This window comes from Erinaceus europaeus, chromosome 11 (genome assembly GCF_950295315.1).
Source record: "Erinaceus europaeus chromosome 11, mEriEur2.1, whole genome shotgun sequence".
Taxonomy (NCBI): Eukaryota; Metazoa; Chordata; class Mammalia; order Eulipotyphla; family Erinaceidae; genus Erinaceus; species Erinaceus europaeus.
Window position 1 is genome coordinate 36893723 of NC_080172.1, and position 20085 is coordinate 36913807.

Sequence of the window (20085 nt, forward strand, 5' to 3'; positions counted from 1 at the left end):
ATTGAAGACCCCACCAATATGTCCTGGAGTTCAGCTTCCCCAGAGACACACCTTACTAGGGTAAGAGAGAGGCAGACTGGGAGTATGGACCGATCAGTCAACGCCCATGTTCTGCGGGGAAGCAATTACAGAAGCCAGACCTTCTACCTTCTGCAACCCACAATGACCCTGGGTCCATGCTCCCATAGGGATGGAGAATGGGAAAGCTATCAGGGGAGGGGGTGGGATATGGAGATTGGGTGGTGGGAATTGTGTGGAGTCGTACCCCTCCTACCCTATGGTTTTGTTAATTAATCCTTTCTTAAATAAAAAAAAAAAAAAGAAAAGATAGCAGCAACAAATGCTGGAGAGGTTGTGGGGACAAAGGAACCCTCTTGCACTACTGGTGGGAATGTTAATTGGTCCTACCCTGTGGAGAGCAATCTAGAGAACTCTCAGAAGGCTAGAAGTGGATCTCCCTTTGACCCTGCAATTCCTTTCCTGGGGATATATCCTAAGGAACCAAACATACTCATACAAAAAAATTGTGTATGTTCATAGCAGCACAATTTGTAATAGCCAAAACCTGGAAGCAACCCAAGTGTCCAACAACAGATGACTGGAGGAGTAAGTTGTGGTATATATACACAGTGGAATAGTACTCAGCTATTAAAAATGGTGAATAACCTTCTTTACCCCATCTTGGATGAGCTTGAAGAAATCATGTTAAATGAGATAAGACAGAAATGAAAGAATATAGGATGGATGATCACACTCACAGAAGTTGAAAAACAAGAACAAAAGGGAAAGCACTAAGATTGGAGTTGGTGTTCTGAACCAAAGTAAAAGACTCTTGGGGGGGGAGGGTTCAGGTCCTAGAACATGATGACAGGAGGACCTAGTGTGGGTTGAACTGTTATGTGGAAAATTGATAAATTTTATATATGTACAAACTATAGTATTTTACTGTGAACTATAGCCATTAGTTCCCCAATAAAGAAAAAAAACAAAAAGAAAAAAATCCTGCTTTGCTGCATTACTGTTTCACTCACCATACCCTGAAAGTCCTCACCCTTATAACATACTTTTTTTTTTTAAAGATTTTATTTACTTATTAATGAGAAAGATAGGAGGAGAGAAAGAATCAGGCATCACTCTTGTACATGTGCTGCTGGGGATTGAACTCAGGAACTCATGCTTGAGAGTCCAATGCTTTATCCACTGCACCACCTCCCAGACCACTATACCATACTTTTGAATCACAATTCTTTTTCTTTTTATTTGTTAGTTTGTTTGTTTTTTACCAGAGCACTGCTCAGATCTTGCTTATGGTTGTACAGGGCACGAACCTGGAAGACTGGAGCAGTAGGCTGAGAGTATGTTTGCATAATCATTATGCTATCTCCCCCCACCCTGTACTATACTTTTGAAAACTATGGGTAGGGAGTCAGGCAGTAGCACAGTGGGTTAAGGGCACGTGGCGCAAAGCTCAAGAACCGGTTGTGGATCCTGGTTCCAGCCCCCGGCTCCCCACCTGCAGTGGAGTCAGTTCACAGGTGGTGAAGTAGGTCTGTAGGTGTCTTTCTCTCCCCATCTCTGTCTTCCCCTCCTCCCTCCATACCTCTCTGTCCTATCTGACAACGACAACATTAATAACTACAACAATAATAAAAATAAAATAATAAAAGAAAAAGAAAAAAAGGGAAAACTATGGGTAATATTCATCATAAATTAGACACATATAAAAATCTGGCAAATCTTAATCAAGTTCTATTCTCATAGAAATAGTAGTCATACTGTCAATACTATCACATAAATATATATAATGCCCTTTACCCAAAGCTCTTTTGATAATTCCCAAGTATAATTATTTCTTGAAACTCCTAGTAGAATTAGTATTCCCAGAATGTGCCTTAAGCACTGCCCTTCGTGATGTTATAAGAGGTTCTCTTAGCATCCACTTCAGTGAAGCCTTCAAAATGAAGGACTACAATCAGACCAGAGAGCATTCCGGTGCATGCAAAATTGAGAGACGAGGTCTGTTCTCTTTTATTGCAATTCAGCAACTGACTTCTGCTGCTACTTACTGAAACAGATCCTTTAGAGGCAAACATTTTTGTTGACCAGATTAATTTCACAGTTTTTTTTTCTTAACTATAACAAATCTGAAGCCCATCAAATTCAAAAGGGAATGATACATAAGAAGCAATAAAGCAAAGTTAATCAGTATGGAGGATTTAACCAAAATAACTATAATTAAATTATAACTTCAATGCTGCAGGCTATCAGTTGAAAATCCTAGTAGTCTGTATGTTCTCACAAGTGCATATGGTGTGAACATAATACCCTCTGAGGCTCAAAGTGGTGTCACCATGATTTTCAAATTTGTTGCTACTTTTAAAAATGCCACATCAGAGCCTTGTGTATGGACACCACCACCACTCCCTGCTAGCTTTTTTTTTTTTCTAGAATTTATTTATTTATTCACGAGAAAGGAGGAGAGAAAGAACCAGCTATCATTCTGGTACATGTGCTGCCGGGGGTTGAACTCACGACCTCATTGTTTAGAATCCAATGCTTTATCCACTGCACCACCTCCCAGACCACTAGCTTTTTCTGTTTATCATCTTTTCCTCTCCTTCCTTTCTCTCTGTCTGCTCCCCCCCCCCCCATTTCCATCATAGCACTACTCAGCTCTGGTTTATGGTGGTATTTGAATCTCTGAGTCTCAAGAATGAAAGTTGTTTTGCATAACCATTATATTGCCTTTCTTGTTATTGTTTTTATGTTAGAGAGACAGACAGACATACAGATGAAAAAGAGAGACAGAGAGGAGACACCATCCATGGAATATCCAGTCCTGTGATGCTCCCATGTGGAAACTGGAGTTTGAACAGAAGACCATTGTGACGCATGTACTTTGCCAGGTGAGCTATCTCTTGGCCCTAGATTTCTTGCTATTGATTGAATATAACTTTCCATCTAGCCATGAATAATTTATAAAGACAGAGTAAGTCCAGACTGTACTAAGGCTTCTGTGGTTAAAAATATCCTTTATCATTAAAAGAATACATTTCACAAGAAAAAAAATTGTAAAATAATATATATATACATACATACATATATATTTACAGAGGATTCTACTTGTGTGAAGTCATGCATATATGTAAATGATGCATAATTAATTTTCTTTATGGGAATTTATGCATAAAAAGATCTAAAAGACCAACAAGTATTGTGACTCTAGGTATTGACATTTGCTATCTCCTCTATATTTTTTCATTGTCTGGGTTTTCTATGAGCATTTTAATATTATAAGCAGAAAAAAAAATGAACACAAGAGTGATCAAAGCAGAGGTGAAGAATTTGTCATTCTAGTAATTTTCCTCTCATCTGCCAATAGCCTAAGATAGGGATCAAGTAATATAATACATGAATCTTCTCCCTTTCACCACAGTTTTAAGAAATAATTAACATATAACACTTTGTATGTTTACGGTTCATAGTGAGTTGATTTGGCATACCTGTACACATTGCAAAAAGATTATCATTACAGAGTTAGCTAACATCTCCTTTTTGTCCCACAACTACCGTTTCTTATGGTAAAAACATTTAAGATCTATTCTCTTGGTAATTTACAAATATGAATGGATCTTGAAGACAGTATGTTAGGTGAAATAAGTCAGACACAGAGATGCAAAAACTATGTGATATGACCACTATGTGGAATCTTTAAAAAGTCACACTCATAGAGTAAGGGATAGCATAATAGTTACGCAAAAAAAAAAAAAAAAACTTCTGTGCCTGAGGCTCTAAAATCCCAGCCTCTGTCCCCTGAACCACCATAAACCAGAGCTAGCTGAGCTGTGCTCTAGTAACAAAACAAACAAAAAGAAGAAAGTCAGACTCACAGAAACAGAAACTAGAAGATACAGATAAGTGGCTTAGAGCAAAAGGGAGATAATGGTCAAAAAATACAAATTTACAGTTAATGCTATGAGTAAATTCTGTGAATCTAATGTATAGCATGCTGATTATATAAGATGTAATTCTATCTCTGCCCTATCAATTTCTCTCTGTTCTATCAAATAAAAAAATGAAAAAGTTAAAAAAGAATAATTAAAATAGTAATGATAAAAATAAATAATATGTAATTCTTAAACTTTTTGAGGTGAAAATATTCTACACCTTCAGAATTTGACTTGATTGCATCAAATGTAAGTTATCACTCAAAGTTAATTATAACTATAATTAATTAGTTATTATAATTATGCTACTAGAGCTCAAGGAAAAAAATACACTGGTGCCTCTCATTTTTATTAAAAATCTAACCACAAGTAACTGCCACAGTAATTTTCACGTTACTTGCTTTACTTGACTAGGGTCACAAATGTAATTGAAATTAGACATCATTTTGTTTAGTATGAAAACTTCATCATGAAGGGTTGGTAAAGATCTTAACGATCCAAACAAATATACTGAATTTCAGTGTACATGTGTACATGTGGGGCAATTATTTATGGGTGCTTTCGAAGTTCCTACATCTGTCATTTTACTTATTTATTCACTTGTTTCTGAAGAGGAGGAGGGCTTGTGAATGCATGAGTGAACTCCACTGGACTTGCTTTCTCATTCAGGAAGACAAATAGAGAGAAAAAGACACCACAGCATCAGAGCTTCCCCAAGAGCCATGGTACTTCCCATGTGCTGCCTGCATTTGAACCTGGGCTGCATCTTTGGCAAGGGCCACACCTTACCCAGGAAGTTATCTTTTTGATCTTGTCATTTTATTTTAAAGGCATCATATAATAAGAAAATAGCTTCATAGATGACTAGAAGGGGTTGAATGAAAGGTGTAGCACATACAGCCAAATGTTAATGGTAGAATTTAAGTTGTATGGATGTAGTTACTGGGTCTGTAAATCTTTCAACATTTCATCACATTTAAAAAGGTGTTTCTCGTGCCCATGGAGGTGAAAGCAGGTCTGTGAAAGAAGCATAGTCTGAGTCAGAAATTTTAACAAAACCCCAAATGCTACAACCAGGTCTCATTCTGTTTTCTCTTTGGGGCACTATATCAGCAGGACAAATCTTGATATCTGGACTTGGGTAAAGAGTAGAGTCTTGGTCAGTGTAATTCCTGTCTGCATTGCCTCTACACCTATATGCCATGCCCTGCCAGATATACTACAAACTGATACTACTTCTGTTGGAAAAGAAAAAAAAAAAAGCTTGTGGAAAAAAGTCATGTTTAAGCTTTCATGGTCTATCAAGCCATGATTACTTTGTCGTAGCTTTTTATTTTGTAAGTCTAGTAACAAAAAAACTGTGATTTTTGGGGGTCGGGCGGTAGTGCGGTGGGTTAAGCGCACGTGGCACAAAGCACAGAGACCAGCATAAGGATCCCGGTTCGAGGCCCCCACCTGCAAAGGGGGAAGTCGCTTCACAAGTGGTGAAGCAGGTCTGCAGATGTCTATCTTTCTCTCCCCCTCTCTGTCTTCCCCGCCTGTCTCCATTTCTCTCTGTCCTATCCAACAACAACAGCAACAACAATAACAATAATAACAACAAGAGCAACAAAAATGGAAAAAAAAAAAAAAAAGGCCTCCTGAAGCAGTGGATTCGCAGTACTGGCACCGAGTCCCAGCAACAACCCTGGAAGCAAAAAAAAAAAAAAAAAAAAAAAAATCCTGATTTTTTTTTTTTTTTTAAAGAGAGATAAGGGGTAGGTAGGTAGAAAGAAACCACAGCACCAACGCTTACTTTAGTGCAGTAGGGGCCAGGTTTAAACCTGGGTTACACACAGGGCAAAGTAGCACATTATCCAAATGAGCTGTTTTTCCAGTTCGAAATATGTGATTCTTACATCAGAGTTTTATGGATCCTTTCTATGGCCTCTTCAAGTTCTTCCTTCTGGTCAGGAACAAACCGGTACTCAGACACATATCCTGCAGTGTGCTTAAATGGGTCATAATCTCCAAGTTCAGCTAAAAAAAAAAAAAAAAAGAAAGAAAGAAATGGCAATTTTTTTCATATTAAGTCAGTATTCCTAAAATATGGGACTAAAATATTCCTACCATATTAAATATTTTCTTCATATACCTTATTAATAAATTCATATGTAAGGTAAGAAATAATTCTAGCAAAAGAAATCCTATGAGCATAGACAGTATAAGCAAAATCTTGTCTTAAAATGTAAGTTTCATATTTCTGCTTTCTTAAAGTCTATCATTATCATAACCTTCATTTTAACTATTTTATCAGTTGATATAAAATAAAATAATATAAAATTTAAAAATCAGTTGATATAAAACAATTTAGAATACATACTGTATAAACATGAGGGGTAAAATGCAAATATGACCCTCATATCCTCTCACACAATAGAACCAAGATAGAAATTGAGGCTAGGGAGATAACATAATGTTTATGCAAAAAGACTTTCTTGTCTGAGGCACCAAAAGTCCCAGGTTCAATACCCAGCAACACCATAAGCCAGAGCTGGGGGGGAGAGGGGAGAGAGAGAGGAAGAGAGAGAGGGAGAGGAAGAGGGAGAGGGAGAGAGGAGGAGAGAGAGAGAGAGACAGACAGACACATACATATTATGCCATGATTCAAAATCTATTTGCCCTATATAATAATCATACAAATATACTACAAATTTTAAATAAAATACATCACATCAAAAATATAATGTAATATATAATTCCATTAAAAGTTGATACAAAGAAGCAAAATATTCTCCCTAAAGCTCAATAGATTACTGTTAGGAAAAATTTCTCCTAATTATGTAATTCACTTTCCAAGCCCAATACAGTTCATCTATGTGGTATTTTTCCTAAATAATTTCTAATCTCAAGTGTCACAAAGGCAAAGCCCATGCAGTCTCATTTCAATCACACCTAGTTTAACTTTAAGAAAGGGCTTAGTAAGTAAGTGGTTATTGCATTAGCCACAGTCTCCAAAACGGCAATGTGGCCCTGAGCTATCACTCATATATGGGTGCCATATTAATGCTAAATGCTGAGGGGCGCTGAGTGCTGACTATAAACCATATAGTACTGATCACATAGAGTTTTTATATCAGCTTTTCAGAAAGATCTCTGAGATATGACAGCATTGGGATGAATGAGATGCAAAAAAGAGGTTTTCAGGCTCTCTACTTAATCAAAGAATCGGTGCTACTCCTGCAGCTTAAAACCCCCCATGATATCAAGGGATAAGTAACTGGTTTCATTTTTACCTCCTGGAGGGTCACTGATTAAAAACAATTCTGACTAAATGTGATTTTTTTAAAAAAAGAAGTCATTTAGTAAAAATTTCAGAATATAAGCTTATTTAAATAAAAAGGTTCACATATTATCCCTCCAAATATATTTGAAGCATGTTTAAATGAACCTACACTGAATGGCATATGCTCCCAACTGACCCGCAATGTTGACCGGGCAGGGCAGCCGGCCCTGAAGGACATCCTGCTTCACCTGCAAGAAGAACTGATATCTAAAAAGAGAAATGGGGGGAAAAATTAATGATATCTTATACTACCCAGACCCAAAATTTTCGATCCTAGTAATCGAAGGATCACTAATCGCACATCACAGGTAATGACAATGAAGCCATTTTCTACACTATTGCAAGAATGCTATAATATGAACAGGAACTACTTAAACACATTTTATTACTGGGGTTGGGAGATGGCTTGGCAGGTTAGGTGCAAACTTTACCATGCACAGGGACCTGGATTCTATTCCCGCACCATGTAGGAATACTATGAACAGTATCAGGCATAGCTCTGTGAGGACTGAGGTGGTACTGTGGTATTTCTCTTCCACCTTTTCTCTTTCTCTCAATAAATATAGAACAGAAATTGAGGAAAGGCAATGATGAGTCCTCTCAACAGTATCCCTCATTCCTGAAACCCTGAACTCATTCCCCAGCATTGAATAGAAAATTAATAGACATACATTATAAAGATGATATAGGGTAGTGCCTATAACATGCAATTCAAACTGTCTGTCCAGCATTCTAGTCTTAGTACTCACTAGCTTTGTGGCTTTGAACTACTGTTTAATTTTTCTAACAGCCAGTCTCTTCATCTGAAAAATTAGCACAGTAACAGAAGCTACACATATAAGGTTGATGTGAAGGTTATATATAAGTTATTACCACTACCACTGGTAATGTGTCACTGCCACTGCTAATGAGACATACTCTTCCTCAGAAGAACAAATCAGTTTCAACCTTTATTACATGTATTATGTACAGGGTCTAGAATCATGGATATTACAGCAAAAGAAGGTTCCATTTACCTTCCTGCCCATTATCTGTGGTTTTTCTCATCCCATGTTGCCTGTTATAACAGAGCCACACACTGTTCTAAACATTGTAAATGTAACTTGCTCCAAGTATTTTGCATACTATCACTTATGTATGACCGGAGTGTTGGTCCACGATGATGGAGAAGGATATGGCTTGGGGGATAAGTGCTTTGCAAAAAACAATCATGGAAGATAATAAATTGTACCCACATGTCAACAACTGTACAGTAAATCATTAATATTCCCAATAAAATGATAAAAAATAAAATAAATATAAAACATGACCACCTTCACTCCTTACCTTGCATTCATTTTTCCAGTCTGAGAACTATTTCCTATTCTCCAAATGCTTATTTTGTCATTTTTTAAATAATTATCTGTGCTCCTCTTGGAGAGCATAAAATCAGAGTAAAATGGTATCAGCAGAACATTAATGCATGCTGCTTATCAACAAAGAGATTTTACCACAATTGCTATTAACTGCTTGTTGGAAATATACCTTAAGCTATACTTTTGGGAGTCAGGCAGTAGTACAGTGGGTTAAGCACAGGTGGTGCAAAGCGCAAAGACCGGCGTAAGGATCCTGGTTTGAGCCCCTGCCTTCCCACCTGCAGGGGAGTCGCTTCACAGGTGGTGAAGCAGATCTGCAGGTGTCTGTCTATCTTTCTCTCCCCCTCTCAGTCTTCCCCTCCTCTCTCCATTTCTCTCTGTCCTATCCAACAATGATGACAACAATAGTAACTACAACAATAAAAAGAACAAGGACAACAAAAGGGAATAAATAAATAAATAAGTAAATAAAAAAACTTTTAAAAAAGCTATACTTTTTCTTTCTCTATGGTCAACCTGTAATTTATTTTCTTGAGTTGTCCTTTTTGTTTGTTTGTTTGTTTTTGCCTCCAAGGTTATTGTAGGGGCTCGGTGTCTGCTCTTTGAATACACTGCTCCTGGAGACTTTTTTTCTCCCCTTTTTGTTGCCCTTGTTGTTTTATCATTGCTGTGGTTATTACTGTTATTGTTGATGCCATTATTGTTGTATCGGACAGAGAGAAATGGAGAGAGGAGGAGAAGACAAAGAGGGAAAGAGAAAGACACCTGTAGACCTGTTTCACCGCCTGTGAAGTGACTCCCCCTGTAGATGAGGAGCCAGGGGCTTGAACGGGGATCCTTATATTAGTCCTTGCACTTTGCACCATGTGCGCTTAACCTGCTGTGTTACCGCCCGACCTGTATTTTTTTTTTTTTTTTAGGAAACATGACACAGATGACTGTCTTTTGTAAGATTTTTTAAAAGTCATTTGACTGACAGTGACATTTCTTGCCAAATACAGATACTAGTGAACCTATTTCCCTAAGAATCTGCTTCAAAGAGGGAAGGGAAGAAAAGAGGTGGTAAAAAAAAAATAGAGCTAAAAAAGCACAATCGATAAAGAGAAATAGGAACTATGACTCATTGGTGATTGTATTCCCACTCTAAAGGGGGTGGTACAAAGCAGATGTTCAATAGATAGTTGTTGGTTTGATAGATGGGTGTATAGACAAGAAGACAGAAGGATGAAAGTGGGTAACTGAAGACACTTTGTTGTTTGAGAAACTCAGTGAGAAACAAAAAAAAGGAGATCTGTTCAAATTTCTCTGAACAGTCTACCTTTTAAAATACATTTATTCATTTATTTATTTATTGTTTTTAGTAAGCTTTATTTTATTTGATAAAGAAAATGGGGAGGAGAGACAGGGGGAGAGAGAGACATTTGTAGCACTGCTTCACCACATGTGAAGCTTTCCCCCTGGTTTAAAGTAGGTTCTTGTGCATAGTAATACATGCACTTAATCAAGTGCACCACCACCCAGCCTGCCCCCCCTTTTTAATTCATTTAATTTGGACAGAGATAAAGATATTGAAAGGAAAGTGAGAAATAGAGTGGGAGATAGACACTTACAGCACTGCTTCACCACTTGTGAAGATTTTCCCTCCAGGGGACTAGAGGCTTGAATCTGGGTCCTTGTGCACTGTAATGAATGTGCTCAACTAAGTGCACCACTACCTGGTCCCCCAATCTATCTTTTAAAAATACCAGAGAGCTTTAAAACACTGTATCAAGAAACTAAAATCAAGACAAGTGCAGCAAATGCTCAAATAATGATCATTTTCAGCATTATTTCACTTTAACATTAATGAGAAAAAAAATTCTAACTGACATTATATAAGGACATACTGCATAAAGCCAGTTTACAAGAACCTATGAATGTTAACTGAAGACTTACTGTAACCTTTTCTTTTTTATTTTTTAATTATCTTTATTTATTTATTGGCTAGAGACAGTCAGAAATCTAGAGGGTAGTGGGAGATAGAGAGGGAGAGAGACAGAGAGACACCTGCAGCCCTGTTTCACCACTCGCAAAGCTATCCCCCTGCAGGTGGGGACTAGGGGCTCGAACCCAGGTCCTTGAGCATTTTAACATATGTGCTCAACCAGGTGCACCACCACTCAGCCCCTACTGTAACCCTCTAAATTAAGAATCTAATTAATCCTTACTACAGTAAGCATTTTATTAGTTTTAGGTATTGGGTTTTTGGTTTAATCATGACGTATTTTTTTTTCTATTTTCCTATGGAAAAATGTTGTCATGTCTTTTACAATAACTCAGTAAGATAAATTTATGTTGCAATAAAATCATATTTTTATGTGTTGAACATATCCTTTGTTATATCTCAGGAATTATTTTTAATTGCATAAAATTAATTTGCCCAACTTAAAAGATTTACTTAATTTGATTTTCCCTTCTATGTTATTCTAATTAAGGTTTGACTGGATACCTGAGTCCTTGTTTATCTTTAGTTTTAATTAAGATGAACCTACATTCCAGTTTACATAGGACAGTTGTAGCTTAAGCCTATTACATAGGCATATTTATTAATAACTCTCCTGGTCATTCTCCAAAGTGTCATGGTTTAGACTATAAATTATACTGGGCCCTAGTTATACTGTAGCTCAATTGGAGAAAAAAATGCTGATTAAAGAGATTCACTTTTTAAAAAAAGTTCTCTAATGGGGGATTGACGTTTTACAGTTGACAGTAAATACAGCAGTTTGTACATGCATAAAATTCCCCAGTTTTCCACATAACAATACAACCCCCACTAGGTCCTTTGCAAAGAGGTTCACTTTAATATTGGTCAGGATGTAAAGAAAAAAACAATAACTCTAGTACACTCTCAGTGGGAATACAAACTGCTGTAGCCACTATGGAAAATGGTACAGAGATCCCTTAAAAAATAAAAAAAAGTGGGGGGTTGGATGGTAGCACAGCAGGTTAAGCACACATAGCCAGAAGCACAAAGACTGGCATAAGGATCCTGGTTCAAGCTCCTCCCCACCCCTACAGGGGGGTTGCTTCACAAGAGGTGAAGCAGGTCTGCAGGTGTCTCTCTCTCTTCCCCTCCTTTCTCCATTTCTCTCTGTACTATCCAACAACAATGACATCAATAACAACAATAATAATAACCACAGCAACAAGGGCAACAAAAGGGGAAAAAGCAGCCTCCAGGAATAGTGGATTTGCGGTGCAGGCACCAAGCCCCAGCAATAACCCTTGAGGAAAAAAAAAAAAAAGGAAATATACTCATGCAATACCATTTCTACGCCATTTATCTAATACTATATACCAAAATGGCATTAAAACATTAATTCAAAAGAATGTGGGAGTCAGGCTGTAGCGCAGCGGGTTAAGCGCAGGTGGCGCAAAGCACAAGCACCAGCATAAGGATCCCGGTTCGAGCCCCGACTCCCCACCTGCAGGGGAGTCGCTTCACAAGCGGTGAAGCAGGTCTGCAGGTGTCTATCTTTCTCTCCCCCTCTCTGTCTTCCCCTCCTCTCTCCATTTCTCTCTGTTCTATCCAACAACAATGACAGCAATGATAACTACAACAGTAAAACAACAAGGGCAACAAAAGGGAATAAATTTAAAAAAATAATAATAATAAAAAAGATCTTCCCTATCTTAAAAAAAAAAGAATGTATGCATGTCTATGTTCATATCATCACTATTAACAATAGCCAAAACATAGGATCAGCCTAAAAGCCCATCAACAGACACCTGGATAAAGAAACTAAGGTAACTCAATGGAAAACTACTTAGCCATTATAAAAGAAGACATCATGCCTTTTCGGACCAAATAGAAACCAAGTCACCAGAAGTGATTATGCTAAGTGAAATGAAATGAAATGAAATATATGTAACTGAAAAAAATGAATTAGCAGAAAATAATAATAGCCAACCTGATTCTTCGGCTCTGTGAAAGCTATGGTGGTTGTGGGCAGGAAACAGGATTGATGGAAGGTTCCATTTGGTGTGTCAACACAGGAACTCTGCTTTATGTGCAGTGAGCTGTACACACATATGTGTTTATGTGTGAAACTGTAACCCTAGAAACTTATAGTATTTTAAACCACTATACAATCAATAAAGAGTACATAATATGTAAAAATTTTTAAATAATAAAAACATAAAAATCTACTTAGGAAGTTGCCCAGAAAACATTCTGGTGCGAAGCAGAGGCTTCATAAAGGTACTACCAGTTATTTTTTCTTTAAATCACTATGCTACTACGCACACACTATTTCCCAAGCTAGATTGTGAGCCCTGAAAGATGTGCCCATGCTATCCACACTTATCACACACTACAAACAGTAAAAACACAAATGAGGGGCTTGAAATACCTGTCTTGCAATTTTGTTTACTTGATGTTCCCTGAAAAGAGCTGTATAGATGCCAGAAATGTACAGCTCTTGAGAACCATTAGCAATTTCACAATTATCAGATGGAAGAAGACTATCCATGTTAAGTGAGATAACACAAAAAGAGAAGGACAAATACCAGGTGACCTCACTTACAAGTAAAACTTAAGAAACAAGGAAGAAAGGGAAAACAAAGTGAAACTTGGGCTGGTTGTGACCTATTGCATCAAAGCAGATGACTCTGGGGAAGAAGAGGAAGGGAGGTAGGGGAGAGGTCATGGGGATCCTGATGCATGATGATAGAAAAGGACCCAAGGTGGGGGTGAGAATGTTTTGTAGACATTATCACCAGGAGATGAGAACTTGTGCCCATGTGCCAAGAATTGGACTGTAAACTCAGGTCCTAGAAAAGGATAACAGAGGACCTAGGAGGGGTTGTCCTGTTATGGGTAAAACTGAGAAATCTTATGCATGTAAAAACTACTATATTTACTGGCCATTGTAAAATGTTAATCCCCCAATAAAGAAAAAAATGTAAAAAAAAAAAAAAGAATTGTACTGTAAACCATTCACCTCCAATGAAATGATAAAAAATAATGTAAATAGTTATGGATTCTTAGTCTGTACACTTGAAGCCCATATGTTGTAAATTCATGTTTTCAATAAAAAGAATAAGCAACAAAAAAAAAAAAAAGAAAGAAAGAAAGAAAAGAAAAAGGAGGTTTGCTTCAAGAAGGAGAAGCAAGACAGTGTTCTGCAGAAACCCAAATAGAAGGGTTCCATGGTACTGCATGGAAACTAGAAAATCTTGAAGGACACCTTGTGACTGGAAGGTACCCTGGTGACAAAATTGAAAGACACAGAGAAAAGGTATCCAGATCAGTCAAATCAACCCTAGTGATCAATGGTGTGACAATGTTGCAGCCAACTGGATCATCTCACTCACAGGCAAAATGGAAGAAAAAAAAGGACAGAAAGGGAAAACACAAAGTAAAGCTTGAACTGGGTTTGGTATTGTACCAAAGCAAAGGCCTCTGAAGGGAGAGCATGGAGGGATTTGGGGCCTAGTACATGATGGCATGATGGTGGAGGGGGACAGCAGTCAGGTGTGAGAGTTCTGCAGACACCTATCATAAGGAGATGAGAAATTGTTCCCAAGTGTTAACAACTGTACTGTAAACCATTAAGTATGCCCAATAAAATGATTGAAATATATATATGGAATAAAATAAATGAGCTGGACAATAAAAGAGTTCTGTACACTATATATGAAATACAGTTTTCAAAACATTATACATATTGAATAATATGTAAAATGTTTTCTTTTTAAAAAATTATTTATTATTGAATAGAAACAGAAAGAAATCAAGGGGTAGGGGAGACAGAGACAGAGAGACATCTGCAGCTCTCTCTCTCTATATATATATATCCAACTTCATAGTAAAGAAAACTAAGGCACAAATTACTGACAACCTCAAGATGAACAACTCTCATTGTATTTTAATAAAATGATAATTTTTTTTTTGCAATTTCCCAGTGAGTTACAGATAGTATTATATTTTATAGCATTTGTACTCAATCTTTCAGGAATTACTCTTGAAAGCAAAGACTATATATGATATTCTATTATAAATATGACCCTTTCCCCAATACCAAATACAGGGGTATGCTTATGGACAGCCTGACCAGGCAGTCCTGCTTCTGAAAGTGCTCACACAGTGGTGATAGAAACCATAAATGCAGACGTTAGCACCGATCTTAAAAAGAAAAAAATGGGGCATAATCAAATCTTAGGAGGGAAAGAATGTTCCAATTAACCTACCTTTTTCTATATGTAGTCTAGAATTGAGACAATGCAAAGTTTAAGGGGAAATATGAAACAATGGAATAGAAATAAGCCACTGACTATCTTAAGTATAAAAGATTCAATATTCTTTTTTTGCAATTAGATTTATAACTATTAGGAAGAACAGTTCTGTTTTTGTTGTCATGTGCAATCATGTCACTAATGACCTACAAAATCATAACTATTGTAGTCAAAGAAGTAGGACAGCCACTGAACATAGGACTTGAAAATATAAGGTCCTTAGTTAGATTTCCCAATATAGCATATGCTAGAGTGATAATCTAGTTCTCTCACTTTTTTGTTAATAAACAAATAGCCACGTCTTAAAAAAAAAAAATCAAAACACCACTGTCTTCTCTTTATAAGCCACTTTCAAATGTTGGAATGGACTATTTTTAACTTCATAATCAATACTAACAGAAAATTCTGCCCAAGTCAAAATATTTGATAACAAAGACGAAACAATATATTGTTTTTAATGATCTCTTTTTAATACTAAAAATTAAATTTTAATCTCCTATAAACACTAGGGTAACTAATATTTAAAGGGCAATTAATGAAATAATTGAATCTTCAGGGTTTTTATTTACATATGTATGCAAGTATCAAAATATTCTTCCTTTCAGCAGTTCAATTTTATGAGTACAAAGGCAGACTGCACCCTTTATAATAATGATACAGACATAAGCCATCACAATAGATGCAAAATCTATCACCATGTCACCCAGGTTCATGCCATTATTCAAACACATCTATTATCAGACACTGATCTGCCTCATGAAATGCTAGTTTAATTTTAATGTTCACAAGAGATGTATTACAAAATGCAAGTGGACACACACCCAAATGTTTGACCCCAATTTTAACTTGTTTTACATCAAGCCTATTTGTATGCAAGGCATGTGTCTGTACAAAAGTCAATACTATACCTGGTTATTTCTTCTTTAAGCTTACATGGATCTTCAGCATAGAATTTAATACCAAAATACAAAGTATATGGAGGGCCAGCTAAAATAAGAAATAGAAATAAAAGTTCCATTAAAATTAGACAACATAGTAATGCAATATTACACAATATTAAAACTCACCCAAATATATGCAAATCATGTTAGGTTAATATAAAAATGTAACTCAGTAACAAAAAAATTTATAAAAACACAAATTAAAATATGGCAAAAGCATCTAAATGGACATTTTTTTCAAAGACAGAAATTCAGTCAATAGGTCCATGAAAAGGTAAGCAACATCACTAATTAGGGAAATGTAAATCAAAACCACAATGAGCTATTACCCCATATCTGTAAGGATGTCAAATGACATACAAAATAAATAAAAAAGCAAAACAACAACAACAACAAAAAAACACAAGTATTTCTAGGCTGTGGTGAAAAGCGATCCCTATGCATTCTGGGTGGGATATAGATGAGTCCAAACATCACAGAAAAATAATAGAGGTTTCTAAAAAAGAATTGAAAGTTGACTGACTCTATTATCCAGAAATCGTACTACACAAAGGAAATGAAGTCAGAATCAAATATATATCTTTATTCCCATAATTATTACATTATTCACAATAGCCAAGGCATGAAACAACCTACTGGGGCAGCTTGGAACGTTCCTATTCATGACCACCAAATGTGAGCTCAGATCTAGAGGGATGCAGAGGTCATATAGACTCCTAAGCTGAATATGGACCCTAGACCAAATCAAATCAATGAGGTTTACAGTCAACAATATTTATACCCCTTTCCCATATTAGGGAGCTACTCTCTTCCCTGATCCAGCTTTCTGTCTTTTTTCCAGTCATGACATCATCTCCCCAGGATATGTTATATGTATTTATATACATAAGTAAAATGCACTAAGACACCTGCAGACCTGCTTCACCACTTTCGAAGTTTCCCTCCCTACAGGTGGGGAGCAGAGAATCAAAACCAGATCCCAGTGCTTGGTACTACATGCGCACAATGGGGTGTGCCACGCCTGGTCTGTCCTTCCCCTCCCCTTACCCTTTCCCTCCCCTCCCCTCCTCTTCTCTCTCTCTTTAAAAATTTTTTTTTGTTATCTTTTATTCATTTGATAGAGATAGCCAGAAGACAGAAATTGAGAGGGTAAAGGGAGACAGGGAAAGAAAGAGAGAGACACTAACCCACAGACCTGCCTCACCACTCCTAAAGCTTACCCCTGAAGGTTGGGAGTGGGGGCTGGAACTCAGGTCCCTCAGTAGTGTATTCAACTGAGTGTGCCACCATCTGGCCTTCATAAATGTTTTATCCGTGTGTGTGTGTGTGTGTGTGTGTGTGTGTGTGTGTGTGTGTGTGTGTGTGTGTGTGTATTGCCTCCAAGGTTATCGCTGGCGCTTGTATCCACTGCTCCTGGAGGCCATTTTCCCCATTTTTTTTTTTTTTGTTGCCTTCATTGTTATTGCTGCTGCTGTTGTTGTTGGCTAGGACAGACAGAAATCAGAGGAGGAGAGAAAGATAGATTCCTGCAGAACTGCTTCACTGCCCGTGAAGTGACCCACCTGCAAGTGGGGAGCCAGGAACTTAGAGGCAGGATCCTTACATCTGGTCCTTGAACTTCGAGCCAAGTGCGCTTAGCCCAGTGTGTTACTGCCCGGCCCCCCATGTATGTTTTAATATAGGTGTGTTACCTGGTGCATCAGTAGGCCATAGTTTTAGTTATGGAATTTATTTTGTTTGCTTGCCAGAAAAGTTCCATTATCATTCTCTCTCTTTCTCAGAATGAACTTCAGTAAAACTATTTCTACCTAACTATATGACAACCCCAAGATGCTGACAGTATATAACTGAAATCTATCCTCCCTTCCTCTCCCCTTCCTTCCCCCATCCTACCCTACCCTACCCTACCCTACCCTACCCTACCCTACCCTATCCTACTACCAGGATTATTCCTGGGATTCAGTGCTTGCATAACTCTACTACTCCTCCTAGTAATCTTTTACATTTTTTCTTTCTTCTAGACAGAAGATACACAGAGATAGAGATAGAAATAGATAGATAGAGAGGGAGGGAGAGAGATAGAGAGACAGAGAGAAAGACAGAAAGAGACAGAGACAGAGACAGACAGAGAGAGAGAGAGGAGAAACACCATAGCAATGGTCTACTACTCATGGAGCTAGCTCATCCCTTGCAGGTACTCGTATATAGTTGCTAGGTGTTCAACCCTGGGTATTTGTGCTTCCTAAAGTATGCACTTCACTGGGTGAGCAGCCAATGAGTAAATAAAATCACCAACTTAGAAGCTTGGAAAAGGAAATTAAATAGAATCACAGGAAATAAAGCTATAAGGCCTCTTTTCTTTCCCCTCCAGGGTTATCACTGGGGCTCAGTGCTTGCACTATGAATCCACTGCTCCCGTGGCCATTTTTCGACTTTTTGGATAGGACAGAGAAAAATTGAGAGGGAAGGGGAAGTGAGAGAGAGAAATACCTGCATACTTGCTTCATCACTTGTGAAGCAAACCCCTTTGGGGGGGGGGGAGCTAGAGCTTCTAACCAAGATCCTTGGGCAGGTCCTTATTCTTTGTACTGTGTGCACTTAACCTGACATGCCACCACCCAGCCTTTTATAAGGCACCTCTAATAAACAAACTGTATTAAATATTATTACGCCTGGATGTTATATCCAAGGAAGCCCTGTTTCTGACCTGTGAATCCTGTCCCTCACCCCTTGTGATATCTTGTATGGGATATTGTCTATGCTAGTACTTCCTTTAAGCAACTAAAACCAAAAAAAAAATGTTATACTTCCTTAATGTTGATTCTGTGTTCACTTTCTATATTTAATTAAATGTTGTTTGTATTTTTGACTAATATACCTCTGCATAGATGTCAGAGAGGCACAGACTATTAAATATTTAGAAGAGTCAAGAAGTCCACCCTGCCCATTCATCTATGTCGATCCAACACTATCACTGAGCAGATGGGCCTGCAGACACAGGGCTTGGCATCTAGGATGGGGGGAGGGGAGAGGGAGATGCTGACATGGTGCACAAAAGGAGAAAGGCCTTGTCCAGACTCCAGAGTGGCTTTTATTCTCTAGAACATGACAGATTATACCCCACTGATTAAGCCCAAGCCTGGTCATATCAAGTGGGGTTAGTAGGGAACAATTAAGTTGAATTTTAAACACACACACACACACACACACACACACACACACACACCCCAAAATACTCAGTTTTGGCTCATTTTCTCTAAGAATTTTTGAACCTGAATCAGCCCTGTTTCCCACTTACACACAAAATGGCTTGAGTTCGAAATAAGGTGTCATTACCATTTGATTGCATTTTATAATCTACATAACTGCACCATGAACAACCACCACCTGGTAACATTCAGGATCAGTCAAACTTAAGGCTATAAGAGCTTGTATAAAATTTTGGAGCTGGGAACCAAGTTTGTGAAATTTCAAATTCAGGGCTCTTTGATTATTATTTTACAGTCTCTCTGAAAAAACAAAATTATAATAACTTTAGATGAAACAAATACTTTCATATACATTGCTGCTTTATAGTGCAATCTTGGGCTATGAAAACAGACATTTTGGAGGAAAGATACATATATTCTAAGACTGACTATAAAAATAAATTCTAAATTATTATTATCTTGCATGCCTGTCATTTCACAGACTCCATCTTTTTAATACAAACTTGTATTTATATATCTATTTGTTTCTCTGGTTAAAACATTAATGTTTCACTTTAGCTAATATACAGAAACTAGGGATCCTATAATCTACCTTTTATATAACCTAACTTCAAGAACTTTAATAATAATAAAGACTTTCAATTAGCTCAGGATAAATAGCATTCTGTCATTTTTTTTTTTTTTACCTCCAGGGTTATTTCTGGGGTTCAGTGCCTGCACTATGAATCCACTGCTCCTAGAGGCTATTTTTTTCCTTTTGTTGCCCTCCTTGTTTAACATTATTATTAATAATATTGTTGTTATTGCTGTTGTTGTTGTTGTTGTTGTTGGATAGTACAGAGAGAAATCCAGAGAGGAGGGGGAGAAAAAGACAGACACCTGCAGACCTGTTTCACAGCTTGTGAAGCGATCCCCCTGCAGGTGGGGAGCCAGGAGCTTGAACTGGGATCCTGATGCCGGTACTTGCGCTTTGCGCCACGTGTGCTTAATCCAGTACGCTACCTACCACTAGGTCCCCCTGCCGCCAGGTCC

The 20085-nt window shown here is 37.5% G+C and overlaps 1 protein-coding gene across 2 annotated transcripts in view; it reads right to left on the reverse strand.

Moving 5' to 3' along the window:
* EPB41L4A (erythrocyte membrane protein band 4.1 like 4A) overlaps positions 1–20085 on the reverse strand; it is a 349321-nt gene that overhangs the window by 141048 nt on the left and 188188 nt on the right. For both annotated transcript variants that reach the window (XM_060201270.1, XM_060201269.1), the window contains exons 5-7: positions 15812–15890; positions 7382–7479; positions 5846–5966 (exon numbers count right to left, since the gene is read on the reverse strand). In XM_060201270.1, coding sequence (XP_060057253.1) covers positions 5846–5966; positions 7382–7479; positions 15812–15890 — 298 coding nt within the window. The remainder of the gene's footprint in view (positions 1–5845; positions 5967–7381; positions 7480–15811; positions 15891–20085) is intronic.